A 19,647-nucleotide genomic window follows, 5' to 3' on the forward strand; every position below is an offset into this window, starting at 1 on the left:
CTCTATCCAATGCTATACATCCATCTGGGTCAGTCCCATCAGTGGTGGCCAAAATAACAGCTCCAGGACCAGCTGGAGCTCTGTAAAGAGCAGTTGTCTCCTGCTTTTGCCTCTTCCTTCCTTCTGCAAAGACTTTCAGTGGGATCCCTCTGCAGGGGCAGGCTCTGAGCTATAGCAATGTTATCCAAACAATGTGCCTGAAACCAAAGCCTCTGGAATTACTGTGATTTGGACACACAGAGAACCAAGGTGAGAGGCACACTACTTCCAGGGGAAATAGGCTCAACACTTCAGCTTTTGAAGGACCCGAGTCATGCTTCCCCTCTTTGGGTCGGTACTGTGGGGTTGTGGCTCAGGAACAAGGAGAGGGCACTTGCCTTGCTCTTAATTATTGTGTGGGATACCATTAATGTTCACAGTGTTTGCAATAGCATCTAACCCCTTTTTGAGGTAGCTTGCCCCCTGTCCCCACCGTTTCAAGCTTTGGGCTGGCTCCCACCCTTGACACCTCCATCTTTTTCGGTGCTTTCCCCTCACCTCCCACATTTCTGCCACAAGCAGGGCTGTGCAAAGCTGGCAGAGCAGTGAGAGGGGCATGCAGCAGACATCTGGGGCTTCTCAGTAACTCAGAGCAGCCAGGCAAAGTTGAACAAATGGCAAGAATGGATACAGGATGTGTGTTGTACTGTAAGCCTTCTTTGGTAGTGGTGAGCATGTGAAAAACTGTATTAGCTAAAAAGGCACTTGAGCTGAAAGTCTTTGTTCATCTCAGTGAAACATTGGGATTTAAATGAGGGAGCACAGAACTTGAAACTGACTCTGTTTCTTCACTCCTGTCTCATGCAGCAAAAGATATCATACCTCAGACCGGTAAGCAAGGTGAGAAACCATAATTTTATTATAAAACAAAATTAATGATTCCTTTGTGTACACTGTGCCCAGAGCAAAAGAAATCCAAAACAACCGTTCTCCCTTTGTCAGGGACTACAGGTAAGGTTGCCTGGGTGAGGAGGAAGTGCTTTTTTTTTACTCCACCACTGTGGGCAGTTATTTTCAGAACATGTGACTGACAACCCAAAGAACAAGGTTTCTTTATTTTTTATAAATGCGGTCTTGATATTACATAATTCTCTAACAATTAAATTTTTGAAAGTTAGAGGATAGGTCTCAAAACTCTTAAAATCCTGAGCTTAGAGTCTCTGTTATGAGTTTCTGCTGGTTTTGACCTTCAGGATCTCCTCTTTCCTAGAACGAAAGCAAACTGGAAAGGATGAAAAATACAAATTTTCTTTGATAGCACTTACTTTTGCTAGTGGAGGTGATGATGCAGAGCTCCAAAGTAAAAGCAGAGAGGGAAGCAATAGTTTAGGAATGTCTCTTCTCAGCCTCTGCCCAAGATCTTTTAGGGTGTTTGGTGAGGGCTTTTTTTGCTGTTGCTGAGACAATGAGCTGGAAAGTCAGAATATGAAGAAGATGGCTTAAATTTCAGTGAATTCTGGTTTAGGTGGCAGATGCTGGATGTAAGCAGTTGAAAGTGTTGTTATAGAAGCAGATAAATCATTTTAATTGTTTTCATTAAAAAATGTTTAAAATCATAAATAATATAGGTTGCAAACAAAATGAGACAAAGCAAATAGTACAGTAATAGATACACACCCATATTTATACTGTAAATCAAATATATGTAGTTACAAAGTAGAAATCCATTATTTTTAGGAAAGTTGGTAAGCATTTCCAAAGAGATGTTGCATTGCTGTGGCTATTCTAGGCTAATAGGAAAATTATTTGAATTGTTCAGCAATAACATCTTGTGTACTTGTGTCATGACAGCAGATTTCTGAAACGTTACTAAACCAAACTCATTCTTAATTCCCATGATGAGTGACACAGTGAGTGAGAGCAATTATCCCAAAATGTAGCTGTTCTTTTATTCTCAAACTGATGTATATTTCCACAAAACATTGACTGACTGTCTTCTAAACAACCAAAGTTCAGTCTTTAGAAACTGCTTGCACACTACTCTATTCAGCTATGTGGTGCAGCATTTGTGGTGCACAAGGAACTGCCTGTGCCTATTGTTTTTGTTCCCAGATTAAAACTCTGAAGGCTTTGGCAGTCTTTCCTGAAGTCATTGGGCTCTGAAAATGCTCACAACTTCATTAAGTTGATGTCAAAAGTGTTGGAATTTTCAAAGGCCTACCAACCAAATACTGCAAATGACAGTAGGTAAACTTTTTCATTTTATACGATCACTTGTGTGATTTGGAGACCATTCCATCCCCAAATGTACATCTGTTGCAGAAAAGGGTTACCAGAAACGTGTAACAGGGATATCAAGACCATTGCTCAATAAGCACAGGCATTATTTTGCAATATTTATTGTGCTCTGCAGGAGTTTTCCTGGGATCAAAACTTGGCTGGTTTTATTAACGGTATTCACAGTTGTGTCACATGGATTGTTTCATGTTATTAGAGCTGAATGCTGTGAGTTGCTATTTCAGAATTGCAAGTTATAGATTTTGCAGGAGTGCATTTGCATGCTGTAGCCTCTAACAAAATGCTGTGTAATTTGAATACCACCTTTATCCAGCATGAGTCCCTCTGGTATGTATCGCTATCCAGGAAATGTGTCTGGATACCTTTCCCACTTAACCTGCTTGATTTTACATGACACAACCAGGTGCATTATTTTCAAGATGCATTCTTGAGTGTTTAGGGTTAAACCAACCCAAGAGAAGCATACAGGTAGCTGTCACTTAAACCAGTTTTGTGGAAATGATGTATGGGGATTTCAAGATGACCTTCATGTTCTTTACCAGAACTCAGCCTACACACAGCCACAAGTACAATCAGATGTTTTTACTTGCATAGCTAAGAGACACGATTGGTTTTTTTCAAATGATTTGCATGTCTTCCTGTAAAGAACTATTCTTCTTAAGCAGCAGGTGAGGAAAAAAATATGGGTAAGATACTTGGGGAGTAATGTGAAAAGAAATTTAATATATTTAATCTTATTATACATTTTTCTACATTAAATTCAACAGGCTGCAAATATATTTGCTAAAAAGCTTTGTGTAAGAAATATCTCTATAAGAAAATACATCTCATTAAACATTTCCTGTAAATAAATTATCCCAAATCACTGCGTTTTGCAAGAGCAAAATGGGGGGGTAGGCCAATAAGAAGAGCTAAAAATGCTGGGACCCCATTTCTGCAACTCCCCTGCTCATTTTCTCTTATGTGTAGTGAGCACTTGAGCAATGAGAGTGCTTGAGTTCCTCTTCTGAGTATGTGCTGTGTCAGTGTAAATAAAACTTGTAAAATTGGTTCCTGGACTTTTTTAGTATTTTGCAATTTCTGAGCCTTATTCCTGTTTCAGTGATGTTGGAAAATGCTGGAGTAAGAAGAGTTGTTTCCAGTAGGGATGGAGGAGTGTGAAATACTCTTGTGCTTTAGACTCTTACGAAAGATAAGGGCAGTGAAGCTGAGGTCTGTGTCCTAATTAGGAAGGCTGAGTCAAGTGGTGTAGCTAAGCTAAAGCTTTAAGGCATCCCACTGGTGGAAAAATGTGTCAGATAATGGTAATGTGATCTTCAAAGTTAAACTACATACTGGCCTACCCATGTAGTGCAGAACTGAATAAACAGAAAAGTATCTTTTTATCTTTGTACCATAGAACATGAAAATGGGTAATTAAAAATGGGTAATTACAACTTAACAGTAGGTCAATTATAGAATCAGACTTCTTTAAAGTAATATCAGTCTCTTTACCAAAGTTTATACGAAGTAATATTTGAAAATAAGTAAAATTTTAAAAGTTTGAAAAGACCTAGGAGACAAGTCACAGGAAAGAGGCTGTTCTTTTTTAACCAGTACACAAACAACGTAGGGTTGGCAGCTGTTTCCACAGTCTACATATTTCTGTCATTCCTGGCAGAACACTCCAGAGTGAGAGCACATCAGTTTCAAGCTGAATACATGCTGGAGGCTGGTATGCTGTGACATCACATAATGTTTAACAAGTCATTTGTGGTCTTGCCATCTTCTTACATCCTCTTCTGCAGGAGAGGAGATGCTCACAGGACCCAACTCCTTTTCCTCTGTTGTCTCGAGAACAAATCCATTATACTGCTGCAAAGTGCCATAAGATACAAAAATTGAGTTTGTAGCACTATGCTCAAAACACCTCCACAAATGTTAGTTGAACATGTTATATTATAACAGCAACAGAGAAAAAATTTCAAAGTTCTTCATGTTAAGCACTTCAACACTGCTATTTCTTTTGGAAATGTCTATAATGCAAGAATGCTTAGGCAAGGAAAGTATATTTAGGACTAATGAGGAACTGCCTGTATATAATTCTGGATTCAGCATGCACACATATTTGCTTCATCTGTTCAACCCAACGCATGTTAGCAGTAAACTGAGAAAAATACAAGTAATTAAGTGCCTTACTATGACATTGAACTACATAAAGCATTTCAATTTACCCATGTATAGGAAACAAAACCCTGTTTAAATGCCTCCTCTTAGGTAAACTGCTGCACTCTTGAAATTTTGAGATGGCCAGTTTTCACCTTCTTCATAAGGGCCTGGAAAACATAGCACTCTTGTCCTGCAGGAGTGCTTCCTTGCTGAATGTCAGCCCTGAATAACGAGGGCATGTGGACATTCACAGTAACTTTATTTCCATTTCTCACACCTGCAATGTGGCCAATAATGTGTTGACAGATGAGTCTCCCTGGCATGCACTGCTTCCTATAGGTGTACAAGGTATACAATTTCTGTAGAAAATCCTTACCACGCTGTAGACCCACTGTAGACCCACTGAACCCCTGAAACATCGTGGGACAACACAGTGAGGTAAGTGACATTCATTTCCACTCTACTTGTTTGCATAGTAGCATTTCCCACAAACTGGAGAATTATTTACAGGAGAACCGCGCGGTAGGTGAACTCCAGCTACACTTGTGTTTGCCACCAGCTCAAAAAGAAATGCATTTGGTGTGACTTCTACTCATACTCTAACTGTTAATTTAGCCACTCCACTTTCATTTGCAGTCCCCTTTTTCCACCATGCCATAATGCATAAACACATAAAGCCACAGTCACTCAATACTATCTTCCCAATCCTCATTCAGATCTTCTGGCACACATGAAGTCTTGATTTAGAAGAGGAGGTCGCATCTTTCCATACTTTACAAGACAAACCCTTGGCACAGTCACATCGTTGGAAAATCTCCAGTCCATGGGAGCCTTTCTTGCGCTGTTTGGTGCACACCTCCCCCTGATGCAACACAGGCTTGCAAATTTTGGTCCAGAAGTGGCGAGCACAGCAGTGTCCCTCAATGCAGTCTGATGACCGTAGGCAGGGATCGCCTTCGTGTCCTAAAAAGAGAAACCAAATTACTTTATCTCATGGAAAAATGTGAAACTACAGATTCAGTGCAGACTTATGCAAATGGAACTGAGAAAAAGGAGAGGTGATATTTCCACCTGTGGCTATTAGAAGGATGTAAACACAAAATAAAATATTAATTAGGAAGATTCAAGGGTGTAATTCATGAGATCTGCCATATGACTTAGTAAGGAGAAATTCAGCTGCAGGATTGTAAGCGGAATTACAAGTGTTCAATTACATGGCTGCTACAAGAGGAGGATGTCTGCAGTCTTGCACAACTGATAACATGATTGTCAGTCCACATCTGATACAGAGAAGAAAGCAGATGCTGTTTCAATCACAGGAACTGTCGGTTGACATTACATCACTTTCTGAGTCATGCTGTGATCTCTCACAATAGACATTCACTCCCTGTGAAATTATTGCCTATCTCTGGTTTCCACTGCTGTATCTTAACACCAATAACATGATTCATGACCTGAAGAACAGAGCAGTCCAGTCCAAATGTGATCTTACCCTTTATGTGTGACAGCTTGGATCGGGACCTCCCCAGGTTGTGCCATCCCAAATCCTTGCTCGCATAATGACCGTTCTTCTTGTTGCGTGGCCCTTCTAGAGCAGGGATGTGAGGAGTAAGGATGCTTTCAGTCACTGGTATGCAAATACCTGCAAGGAAAAGACAGCCACTCAAAGATTTGAATAAGAGGAAAAGCAGCTGAGAGACATGCACCGACCAGGTCAGGATGATGAAAGCACCGGGGTTTGGCCTCAGTGAAGCTCAGCTCTAATCACATGTTCATCTCTGGTTCCTGGCACTTAGGCTCACCACAGATCTGCTTCGCTCACTGTCCGACAGTCTCTCTGTCACTCTGGCTTGATGGTCTGAGCCCCTGGAGAGCTTCTTACAGACATCTCTCTCCAGTCTCCATGGAAATGCAATCAGCATGGTTATAACTCTCCCCAGGGAGAGTAGATTCAGGATTCATTAAGTCTCCTTTGCTTCCTTACAATATGACTTCTGTGCAGTCTTCCAGGGAATCAAAGCACACTGAATGTAGAGCTGTGATTTTAGGCAGCATTTTGTGTTTCTCCATCACAAAATATAAGAAAAGACTGGTAGTACCTGAGCCCTGTACTATTAAAGAAAATTAGGCAGAGTGGAACAAAGCAGACAATTAAGTTTTCTTGGCTTAGAAAAAGAAAATCTACCACCCAGGAAAAGATACTGTTGCTGGGAGCACTCATAGCAACAGATGGTGTCAAGAAGGCTGATTTTGTGCAGGAAAGCCCAGGGCTGGCAGCCGTACCGTTGTTGCAGCGGTTCCCGGGGCAGCACATCCCGTCCCGGTGGCAGCGCTTCTTCTTCCTGCGGCACACCATGCACGCGGACGTGGCTTGGTGAGGGCTGTGGCAGTACCGCCCCACCTCGCACTCCTTGTCGTTACTGCAGGGATAGGCCTGGAGGGGAACAGAAAGGTCTACAGTGAGGCACGCCTTTGCACAAGGAATGGATGCAGCCTGTTAGAAAAACAAAAAACAAAATGAGCAAACAAACAAAAAACAAGAAAACAAACTGCCGCTGAAACCTCCAAAATAAAACAGTAGCTGAGGTAACAATTCACGGGGCTAGGAGATGCAACTAGGGGTGCTCCGCTGCAGCCACACAGCAATCTTTAAGCCCACACAACTGCTGGTCATTCCATAAAGAATAAGAGAAGCTTGCTCATGGTTTCATCTTTCCTTACTTCAAATGTATATGGGCACAAGAGAATTCATATTTTTGTGGATTCAGGGATATGATTCATAGGCAAGAGCTTAAAACTCCACAATGAACAATCAATACAGCCATGAAAGCCAGTAACAGTGCTGAAACACATCCTCCAAAAGGTAGCATTTAATTTTAAACTCTGAGGAGGTATTCTTCCTTTGGCAGATGTCAAACACACCGGTTTTTATTATCAATAAGCTCAGTGTTGTCACCATGAGTATCTGCATCACACTTATTCAAATGTCTGTAACTGCACCACTCATCCCTGGCCCACACCAGTGGGACTCCTTGGAAGTCACCAAATGTCACTGGCCGGCATTTCACTTTGATAACCTTTCATTCCCTTCTAGTCTCACTATACTCCTTATACTTGCCACCTGCTAAACAACACCCTATGGTATGCACCATGGAATGTATTACAGAGCACAAAATATCTTGCATGTTTAATTCCCTACAAGCAGATACATGGGTATACAATTCTTCTCTATTCATCAAAACCAGCATTACCTCACAGGAAAACAGACTTTAAAAAGTAAAAAGCAAAAGCAAAACACTGCATTCTCCCATAAAGAGAAAGAAAACTTTGTTCCTAAAAAAGGAAAAGAGAAGATTCATGAAAGAGACACAATGATACACACTGCCACATTCCAGGATGCTTTCTGCTGACTCCCACATAGCTACAACTATGCTATCTGTTTCAATCTAATTTTACTGCCTGTAAAATTAATTACAGATTTTTTTCCCATTCCTCAAAATTATTCTTGAAGCATTTGTTTAAATAAAAAAATGACAATAAATTTTGTGCACTTCCTGAAAAATTAAGTTTACATTTCCTCAACTAATTTTCTCCAGTATTTTAAGTAAATAAAACTATTGTTTTTCAAAATGATTTTTCAATTAATTGTTCACCCCCCCCTATAAAAAGCTCAACTGCCTAATTTCCAGTGTAGCATGATTACTTTTCTGTAATCATTTTTGAAATCAAAACATTTATTTCTCTCAGAAAAGAAAAACTTCAAGGTCTTTAAGAATACATTTTGAAAGTTGTTTCTTTAGGTGAAGAAACTCTTGTTTACCTATTTTCATGTGATTCTGTTGAGAATCACATAAGAAACAAGAGGTCTTCAAAGAAAACCTAATTTCTCTCATGTCAGTAGTGGGAGGGGAAACTATGCCATTTCTCATGTGACTTCATTAGTTGTTTGTCAAAATTTACTTTACAGTACCAGAAGTGCTGGCTGGGTATTTCCCAAGTGCTGTTGCCTCATTACTTCTGTCCTCTGAATATGTGCCTTTGAGAATTTTTCCAGGGTGCAGCTGTTTGGAGTAATCTGAACTATGTGGAAGTCTTTTAGCCTTAAGAATGGACATTTCCTCAAGAATATGAAATCAAAGAAGGTCAGATCTTTTAAGCTAGAAGTACCAATAAAAGACAAATAGAAATACCTTTTTGGTACTCTTAAGGCATAAGCAGATTCTACTTATTCTAAGTGGAGCTAAAGTGTTCTTTCCTCAATCTCATCACTCCTGTCCCTCATTTTTCCAAAACTAATAAATAAAACTGACTTAAAATTTATTAGATAGTTACCATAAAAGTAAGACTTTCCTTATGTAAATTGTACGTTACTAACTTATGGATCTTACAATGCAAAAATAAAGCGATTTTATATAGATTTGTGCATGGTTAGACTGAGTTTGGAAAATACTAACTCTGCTAGCTGGAGGAAACGCAAATAAAAAACAGATGGACTGGCTAAAATCTGGAGATGAAGGCATTTTAGACCCTTGTCTGTCATCAAGACCTTCACAACCGCATCTTTTTTCCAATATGGGCATGTGGCATACACCTGCAACTTGTCAGCAAGAAGCCTGCTTGCAGTTTTATTTTGGTTCCTCAAATTGCTTCTTAAAAAAAAGACTTCCCTGATCCTGAATGGTGCTAATGAATGCTCTCACATACCATATCTAGTGATTGTTTTACTTTTGGCTTTTAAGCTGAGTGACATGAAAAAGATATTTTAAGATATGCATCTAATTGTGAGTTCCACGCTCTGTCCTTGAGAATGGTGAAAGTAACAAAAGACAACTTCAAAAATTGCTAGGAAAATCAACAGAACCCAGCCTTTCTTCCCAATCTAGAGCCCATTCCTAAATAAAAATGATACTTCTGAATTACAATAAGCCAAAACTGACCTACCTAAGGCAAATGACTGCAGCACATCAAAAAATGTCTGTTACATGTAGCTTAGATAATAACTAATAGGTCCACTCAAAAGCCCAGCTACCAGCCAGCCATACAAGAAACCCTCTTGCAAATGCCTGCTGCCACCAACTATTTTGATCTGCCAAAATCACTATCCATTTATAGCCTGGCTATCAATCACGGGACCTTGAAACAAAAATGCCTCTATAGCCTTGTATCTGTTTCCTAGTCACTAGACATTCATTAGAATAGAAATAACTCCTGCTCTCAGCAGAGTAATTCCTATTGCTGTGTAGCATTCATTATAGAAACAGAAAAATAAAATAACATATTGTGTACTTAGCCTTGGCTAGCAGGAGGGAAATGCATCCATAATTATTCCTTTATTGTCAGTTGAGTCAATCTAGGTATACTTCTTTAAAATACAGGGTAAAGAAAACATACTTGTAAAAACGTGCATGTTAACTATTATCTATGTAAAAGTCAAGGTTTCCAAAATCTCCTGCACCACAGTGCCTGGAACAGAGTCTTTACGTTCAGAGAATTGAAGAGAACATTTCCTATATACAACACAAAGACACAGATCAGTCCCAGATGGAGAGGGAAGAAGCAAGCTGTAAACCAGTTCTACTTCCCCAGCAATGATAACTAATTCTGTAAGGCACATCATCCCTTCACATTCTTCAGCTACACATATAATTTTCTGGTTGTAAATCTCCATCCACTAAACACAGCTTTTATAGCATGGGAAACCAGATGAAACTGAGATAAAATACGTAGCAGTCTCTGAAGTTGCATTTAAACAATCTTATTTTTTTATCCCGCTTGCAGGCAATCAAGTCACCCGTAGCATGACATGAACTAGATGTCCTCTGTGATAATGAGTCACATTTTCAGAATGTGTTGTCTGATTAAGAGCATTGTTTACTGACATGGTTTTTCCTAAGCCATTCCAATTAGCTTTGTATCCCTGTATAAAAGATACTGTTGATTACTTGTCCAAAACTGTACAGCAAAGGGATTTTTGCAATGTTGGAGGATTCAGGCTAGATGTTGAAATGGGTGTTGCTTGTGCTGCGCCAAAACGTCACCTGCATCAGTCCACCAAGACTAACCCTTACCAGTCAGGTCACAACAATACTGAGATGTTAAACTTTTCTCTTGGGGAGAGAGAATATTCCTTCCCTTCTGAATTTATATTCAAAATTTCATGAATGCATGATAGAAATACTCAAGGAAATTTATGCAGAGGATAGAGGACAAAAGTTGGGTATTTTTATAGTTGAACAAGTCCTTCCAAGCACTAAGATCTTCCTTTTTATATTAACTTCCCAAGAAGGCGGTGTAAGGAACTGATTGTCTACATTTTATGGTTAAGTGGGTAATGTCATTCCCACGATCTGAGAATCATGCAGCAGTGAGGTTTATGCTTACCTTTGTCTTTCTCCTTCTGGCAGAGGAGCTCTTAGCCCCTTTTCTCAGTGCAATGACACTTTCTTGATATTTTTGCTGGAGTCATTTGCTATCACATATATTTTATAGGTACCACAGAGTTTCACTGCAAGCTGTAGCAATATTAAGTGGTGAGACTGTTGTGCTAAGAAGTCAAACAGTTTGAGTCTCTCTGTCTGGCACTATAAAACGTAATGGAGAAGCACTCCAGGGGGAAGAGTAAGACAGACGCTGTAATGTGCTGAAGGGTGAGAAGACTGATGGCAAACATACTTTATTGAGCTTTGGGAGATAAGGTCTCGAATTTCAGCATGGCCTCTAGCAAATATTTGAAGAGCATATTCCCAGCCAGTGTCTTAATCACCAGGCTCTCATCTGCTCGTATTGGGATGTTTCATTTGTTTTTATGCTGAACTACCCCACACCATACTAGGTAATCACAAGTCAGTGAAAGGCAGGAAGAGTCACTGGCATTTTTACCTAGACTGTGTCATCACTTATCCAGCACAAGCAGTTGAGACACTGCTGGCTTCAGACCTGCCTTCAATGCTGACAGGAGCTGTGCCCAAATAGGTGTTTTGATGGAAAAGATATCAGTAGTGATTCCCCCAGAAGCAATTAACTTTTTTTAAAAAACACATCATAAAATCCAAGTGCAGAGTCAGTCCTGGCAGAAAATCATGGCTACTATCCCTCCCAGCAGAAGAAACAGCATGGAGATTGTCCATTAGCCTTTCACTGCAGATGCCAAGCAGCACTCAGTGAGACAGATGAATTTCATGTACCACAGAAATGACAGTACCACTGCATGTATTGTTCTGCATACCCTGCCAGATTTGGTCCATACAATCATTTCCTGATTATAGTGGGGACTGAGTGGAAGAGGAGAAAAGCTACAACCAGTTGTATAGCCAGGAAGTGAGAGCTCTCCAGAGCTACCAGGTCAGTCCTTCATCATCCTCTCTCACTTGGCAATGAGGCAGTAGCTATATTGCAAAGGTGAGACAAGGGACTAAAGGAAATGGACATATATATTAACCCAGGAATGGCCTTGCTTCCCTGGTTCCCATATGTCAGAAAACTAATTTAAGCTTTTATTCAGTTGTGTGCATATTATCCCTATTTACTAATATCCTGTGCAAATACCTGTGCCACTAGGCTGTGCTACCACATACTACACACATCTGCTGTCAAAATCTCTTCTATATCACATCTACACAACCTTTTATATTCATACAATGTCTGTGAGACTGGTTGCCACAAATGAATTGGTACTGCAACTCAGTTTATTATTCACTTGTTACTTAAGGAAAAAAAAGTTATTTTCTCCATTTCAATTAATCATTCTTCTGTACATTTTAAAATAATGACTGTGAAGGAGATGGAAGCTGAATTCTCTGTAGCCAGTATGCTGGCTACATGATCAAAACTGTCCTGAACTATAGGCAAGAGGACAGAGTTTCCAACCTCCACTTGAGAGATGAACAAAAGAGCTTGTTTGCCTTTAGTCTTGGGCATATTGCTTAATATTCCAAAGCCATCAGGCACAATGAAGCAACCAACTGGCTCAGTCATGGTGAGAGTCTCTCCTTCCCATCCTGCTTTGGACAGGACAGAACTATCTTTCAGAGCAAGGACTTGATCCCCATGGAGCAAACATATGAAATAGCCACAGGGGTGCCATGTTTTCTTTTTCTTTTCTCTTTCTCTGAAGAATTAGTAATCCAAATTAAAAGCATGCCAATAAATTAGGAAATGCAAACATATGCTTTAACCAAGTAGCCTGCTGTCAAGACTAACTACAAAGAATGCAAGTCATTGTTTGGCTCCCCAGTTGGGCCTGATTCTGAGTTGGGTCTCAAATTTGTTTTGGCTTTTAACAGATCAGCATTGGTGGGACAGTTGTATGCAACATGTGGCCTGTAGAGCTAAATGAATACATCACATGTGGGATTTGTCCTACTCGCCTCTTTGGAGACAGAGTGAAGATTCTCTCAGAAGTCTGAGAGAAATCCTAACATGATCTCACAGGATACAAACCTTAGTAACAATGGAAATAACAACTCTTTATCCAGCACCACATGAATGTGATAAAGCAGAATGGAGGGGGTAAGAGGGGAATTCAAAGCCTTTTAATAACCAACAAACAAAGCAAACTCCCAGCTCTTTATGGGTTGTCTTTTTCCCTGCAAGGCAACTAAACTACTTACTGAGAGCTTCTCAGGTGTATCCAGAAAAATCCACCTTTGACAGACTCCAGCCTAGCTTTCTCCTAGCTGCTAAGCAGACATATAGGTTAAGATGTGGAAGAGAAATTACCATTATTTACTATTTTATTAGTAATCCCAAACAAGAAAAGCATTTATCAGCAGCCATCTGGAGTGATGTATTTTTCCCACAGCACTGCTGATGTTGCTTTTTTCTATTCTTAGCTCAGCAGAGGCATAGATGATAGCGAGGGATCTCACTGTGTGCAAGCACAAAGCCATGGTTAATTTATCCCACAGAGGAAATCATGCTGTGCTCTCAGACAGCTCCAGACATGGATCCTGTCTCAGACTGAGAAACCAGAAACTCTCAACTCTCAGTGACTGCTGTGGCACAGATCCTTCCTAAAAGAAAAACTTAACAGTAGTTGCAATGAAACAGTTTTACTTCTTTCAGTTGCCGTAGCAAGCTTAATGATTCAATTTTTCTCACCAAATCTTTTTTTTTGTTAATATGACTCTGACCAATTTCTCTCTCAGACCTAAAGAGAAAAGTGCCATATTCAGCCTCTAGATTCAGTACAAGCACTTTCTTCTAGAGATAATTTATTTTTAACTCTTCAATTTAACACAACACTGCTGTTACATGAGGTCTGATTCACAGAGTGCTACATCATGGATACATATATTGCAGCTTCCAAAGATCATTCCTTCAAACTGTGTGGATAATGGTCCCAGAAGCCTGCATTATTAAACAATAAATATTCATTTTTCAAAGGAATTCTCAATCCACTGCTAGACCACCAGGGAAAGAACATTTCTATGACCTGCAGTAGTCCAGCTCTCATGATTTGCTAGAGCCAAAGAAAACTCAGATCTTAACAACCAGAAAACAAACCTCACTGAGGTCCCTCTGAACCAACTGAGGCAAGACTCACAGGGGTCCTCTCGCAAGTTTTCCTTGTCCAAACAATAATGCCATGGAAAACAACATCCTGTTCTGCAAGCACTAGGCAGTTTTGGAGGGAGCTGTGCTCAGGGGGAGTGTGTAGCTGCATCTGGTGGAAAGAGAGTTCAGACACCTCCAAATAAACAGGGGAGCTGTGCTGCCCAATTTCACACAGCCCTAGTCAGTGTTAGCAGCGACTCTCCCAGTGCAGACAGGAAAAACCCTCCAAAGATTTTCCTGAATGATATCTCACTCAATGTGACCCTATGGGTCTCTCAGTCCATATAACTAATTTCAACAAGCATTTTAGGTCTAGACTATCTAGATCACTCCAACCTATTCTACAGCTTATAAATCTACATCTTCTCTTATGGAACTACCTACATTTTGTGTCCTACTGGGAGAAGGTAGTGCCTGTTTAAAGCTGGCCTTGGTTTCAGAAAGACATATGGAGGAAGGTAATCTGAAAGAATGCAAGTGGATCAGCAAAATTTCCTGGAGTATACTACTATCTCAGTTTAACTTGCCTTAATTTAGTGCATTTTACATGTGGCACAAAAGTATAAACACAAATGTTTAACACATTTAGAATAATCCACCTTAAAATTTTATTGAACTTAATTCACCTTCAATTTCTCACCATACTTCTCTAAATTTTAAAATAATGACTGTGAAGGAGGTGGAAGCTGACCTCAGTAAAACCAGGTAAAACCAGAAATGAGTTACATTTACAAGTAACTTAAGGGGCAGCACAGTATGCCCAAAATATGCACAGATGTACATTGCTTATCACAGAACAGCATCAAACTTGCTCCAGAATACAGCATGTACATTGTTGTCCCTGAGGGAGCACAGCTATGAGTTTTCCAATTCTATCCCATCTTTAACACAAATTATCACCCTTAGGTCCATATTGGCATCACTCTGCTGAATCCTCTTTTCTCAAAGGAAGCAAACTATGTTTCCTGCCCCATGCACAGTGTACATACAGAGGTGCTCAGCTTTTCCCTGTCTACCTGGTATTGTGACCATGATATTTCATAGCAGTGTTTCCTCCTCAACATTTGGAGAGATCACAAGCCACCTACTCTGCCTGATTTTGAAGGTGGCTTCCTGCTCTGTAGAACTGGGACCTTACAGAAGAGATGATTAAAGAAGGTGGAACAAAAATTTGGGGAACATTCAGTTTGACCTCAAATCTTACAGGCTCTGTCTCAATGTGTCTGATTCATGTTGTTTGGTGAACTAGCAGCAGCAGCAGCACAACAGAGCATCAAAACAATGTTGGGTAATCTTTGAAGTCAACAGTGTAGCTCTAAATCAATAGACAGGAAGCCTCCAAGTCTTGATTTTATGTCATTTTCGAATGCATCACCAAAGGCTGCTCAAAGAATGAAGGTTTGTTAACACATACTTTGTTCTATGTCCAGTCTTTTCAGCAGACTGTTCTTGCCCTTTTATCTCTGCCTTTTCCCCACTCGTTTTCAGATGAAAACAGCTAGCAGACCCTATGTCTCCTTAAGTACCAGGCATTGAAACAGAGGGAAATAGATGATGTGGTTGGGTGTAGAATAACACGCTTGGAAACTGGCAGCGAGTTACTGCTTAACACCTGGGTTTGAACATCTACAAATCATGGCACACTGTCAAGGTGGAGCTCTTACTGGGAGCCATCTCTGCAAGCATGTATACAGAGCAAGAAAAATGAGATGACAGCTTTACCTTCTGTAGTATTCCTACTAAGCAAGTAAACTGCGTTTGCTTTCAAACATTCACAAATTCTAGAAAAATGAAGGGGAAAACCTGTCTTACTGAAGTCAGTGCAAAAACTCTTCTTTGTCTGCTACACTGCCTGGAGAGAGAATGCTTTCAGGTTATAAACATTTGTGCAGCATCTGCAGTCCTCACCCTGGAAATGACTCTTTGCTATTCCTTACAGAATACACATTGCATTGCAGAATTCAAAGCATTTAAGACACCATTTTTCAAAATGCGCTTTCTCTGCTTCTCATATTTAAAAGGAGAGCCCTGAAAGCATGAGTTTGTGGCAGATGGAGAGACAGCCAGATGCCTTATGTCTGAAAAGGATGAACTGCAGTCTCCACCTCAGCAGACTGCTGACCACAATCTAACATCATCATTGAATGCCAGCATTATTGTCTCCTTCCCTGATGGTCACCTGTGTGGGAACACCTGACTCATATGGCTCTTCCAACCCCCAGTTCTTTCTCTTTGCGTCAGAAACCACCATTGACATCTGATATTCCAAACACCTTCCCTCTTTTCCTCTTCTACGTGAGTCCCTCTGCAACATGATGGCTGTGACTGCTCCATTGCAGGGGGAGCTGAGAATGCCAAAGCACCTACAGAGAATGGAAATCAGACGTCAAAATTCCATCGACTTTAATGTCAGAACAACCAACCAACTCTGAGGTACCTGCAACAGCTCCCACTTTCCAATCTCTTGTACCACAGATGATTCAGAGGCATTGCCACAGAAGTCCATGAGTTTTAAGGAAAAAGAGAGAAACAAAAAAAGTTATTATTTCTTCAGTTTTTACAATTGGTCTGCACGAGTGAGACTGACAAACAGGACAAGTCAATAATGCAGCTGGGGGCTTTCCTTTTCATAGCACCAAGAAGGATTACAGTATGAGAGTATAGCTTCTCATCCTGACTTATTCTAGGAGCAGTTTTGCTTGGATGAGGAGTCAGCAGTGCCTATGCAGTGGGAGAACCTGCAGAAAACCAGTTGTCCTGGGAAAACACCTGGTCACAGCCCCCTGAGGGCACAGGCAACCTCTGTGAAGTGCTTAGACTCATACTGCTGCTCAGCTGACTCTTCAGTAAGAGTAAAATGAAAAATTGTAATTCTAGGCTATTAAGGCAAATTATCACAGTTTACTCAATGAAGGCCAAAGATGACAAAGGGAAAGGATTCCTAAAAGCTCCATTAAAATGCCATTGTACTCTTATTATATGATTAAGTTGGAACTGCCTACCAAACTTCAGCCTGTGGTAAATAACGTAGCAATCAAGGTTTCAACACTATTCACCCTTTTACCCCCTTTTCTTTTAAAATGCTCCTGATTAATTTTGCATAAACAAGAAAACAGGAACAGCACAGCAAGGCAAGAATAGCTTGTGAGTAAAACCAGATGAAGACTAACATATTTACATAGTGTAATGACTTCACTATTAATTCAAACAAACCCAGACCCCAATTCTCAGAAGAGAGAGCGAGCACATGCAGTCCAGGAGGCAAGAACAGGGTGGCTTCAGACTACATTTATGTCTGCAGCCCCTGAGTTAGTAGAGACTGCTCTTAGTTTCAGTCTGCAATAGTCACTGGGGGACCATCTTTCATTCCAGACACTGTACTCCGACTACACCCTCTTCTCAATCTTATGGGCCCCTTTCCATTTTCAAGCAAGGCTTCCTTTAATGCTAGGGACCATAACACAAAAGGGACAGAACAGTAGGATTTCAGAAAATATCTGATTTGTAGGGAAAAAAACTCCACCTAATCCGAGGAAATGAAAGAAAAAAGAGAGGGGAAAGAAAGAAAGAAAAATAATCCTATACAATTTCTGAACGCAGCCAAAATGGACACTGTCCTATTCTAGTCATCGTTAGCAAGCAATTACATTGAATTCTGGCATTTAACATGGAATTAGCTCTAAATCTCTTCTCCACCCTCAAAGTAAACTGTTCTGCTGCTGAGACATGCATTTATCCTCTTCCCTGCTACCTTTTATCCTATCTTCTGAACTTATGTTTTCAAGTACTCTCTTCTTGTCTGAAAATAATATTCTTTATGTGGAGTTACAGAACATTCTTTTGTTCCTCGATGTCTTGGATGTTGGTCAACAAAAAGTCATTAAAAAGTTTAATCCCCTGTGTTTGGCACTACATCAGACTGAGAGCAATTTCTTTGTAACAGCCTTTGGAATAAATAAGCATTAAAACGGGGGTGCTTTTTCCTTATACTGGTCACCCACACTTTATAGTGGGTGGCCCTTTCATTTATCCCATTACTATATTTCCACTTCTAAAGCTAAGCCAGATGCAGCAACCTGATACTACTTTTTAGTTCTCGCAACTTTATTGTAGTGAAAACTTCCGTGTATATCTGATTCTTGTTAGGAAAGGCAAAGAAGCAGGAACCATGGTAATATTGCACCACCTTCTTGACAACTTCTATTCTGCATGAGCTGCATTCCCCAGGGTACTGCACGCTTCATTAGCAGGCATTTTTCACATTTATATGCCCTGGATTGCAAACATAGAGTCATCCTGTATCCGGCCTCCTCTTGCTGGCATTGTAACCTTGCCCAGAGGCAGCCTCTGGGTGCTGTGCTGTCTAGGTGCTGTGCTTTCTTAAAATTGTACATGATCAGTTCTTTACCTGCTAGACAGTCTACACAGCGAAACCAACAAGGGCAGAAAAGATTTCAAGTGTTTTACTTCATTGGTTTTGTCTGCCTTTATTTTTTTCCTTCTTATTTCCTTTAAGCAGATGGACCCAAGGTAGTGGGGTATAAATGGCTTGCTGTGCCAAGGCCACATAAGTACACAGAACAGAAATAATTCATTTAACTGTATAATTATTTCTTTTTTTTTTTTTTTTTCTGAATTTGTACCCGTCTTTTCAGATGTGCTAAATATAAGTGATAATAACTGCAATAATTATCTCCTTTACAGAGAGACACAAACACAAATCAAGATGGCCATATTTCCCAGCCAAGTGGGAAAAAATGTATCCTACTTTTGAGTGATACCCATGGAAGCATAGTTTAGAGAAATAACTTGATTTTTAAAAACATATTTTACAGACAAACTCAGAACTGGCAAAATCTTTTAGAACATGGCTATGAGCAGAGTTCTCCTTAAATTTCATGCTGAAATCAAACATTGACCATGGCTATGTAATCGTGACAAGAGAAGATTTCCTTCCTTACTTTTTGCTACAGTGTTTGCTGGAAGACAAACAGTAGTAGTAGATATAAGGATATGACTTGCTGTTTCCCTATACTTCATATGACACTCCAGGGAAAAAAAAATAATAGACAGATAAAACTATTTATAACTAAGTCTTGGGTAATTCAACCAGCAGTAGTGACGTTATTCGGATCCTTGATGTTATTTGCATATTTATATTTCTGACAATATACGTACATTTGTAATAGTTTACTGTACACAAAGTGTGATTCACCTATTGGGCAACAGATTATTTTCCTACGTGACAAGCAGGCAGAAAAACACACCAGGCTGACATGAATTAAAAGTACTTCATCACAGAAAAGTAATGAACACTAGGTGGTTTTCCTTAGTCATGAGAAGGATATTTCCCAAGTCAAGTAATTCCCTTTCAGTTTCCTGCTCTTCTAAATCTCCAGGAGACAGGATTGCTCAGAATACGTTAGAACTAAAACAAGAAGACAGCACAATTCCCTTTGGGCCATGTCTTTAGCTCTGATGAGCAATTGGCCCTGAGGATCTCCCTCCACCTGCACTAAAGTAATCTTGCATAGTGGTGGTTACACACCTGCTCTTGTTGGAAGAGCTGCAAAACCCACTAGACAGTTCTTGGCATAGCCAAGTGACTAAATTCACCTGAGAGTTCACATATTTTGTGAAAAATCACAGGGGAAAAAAAAACCCAAA

The 19,647-nt window shown here is 40.1% G+C and overlaps 1 protein-coding gene across 2 annotated transcripts in view; it reads right to left on the reverse strand.

Annotated features, from left to right (window-relative positions):
- Positions 1-871: 871 nt before the first annotated feature.
- The window catches only part of DKK2 (dickkopf WNT signaling pathway inhibitor 2), a 74,308-nt gene continuing 55,532 nt past the window's right edge, over positions 872-19,647 (reverse strand). For both annotated transcript variants that reach the window (XM_063156458.1, XM_063156457.1), the window contains 3 exons: positions 6,709-6,859; positions 5,918-6,067; positions 872-5,388 (listed from right to left, as the gene is read on the reverse strand). In XM_063156458.1, the coding sequence (XP_063012528.1) occupies positions 5,138-5,388; positions 5,918-6,067; positions 6,709-6,859 (552 nt within the window). In that variant the 3' untranslated portion in view covers positions 872-5,137. The remainder of the gene's footprint in view (positions 5,389-5,917; positions 6,068-6,708; positions 6,860-19,647) is intronic.

Source organism: Melospiza melodia, chromosome 5 (genome assembly GCF_035770615.1).
Source record: "Melospiza melodia melodia isolate bMelMel2 chromosome 5, bMelMel2.pri, whole genome shotgun sequence".
Classification (NCBI taxonomy): Eukaryota; Metazoa; Chordata; class Aves; order Passeriformes; family Passerellidae; genus Melospiza; species Melospiza melodia.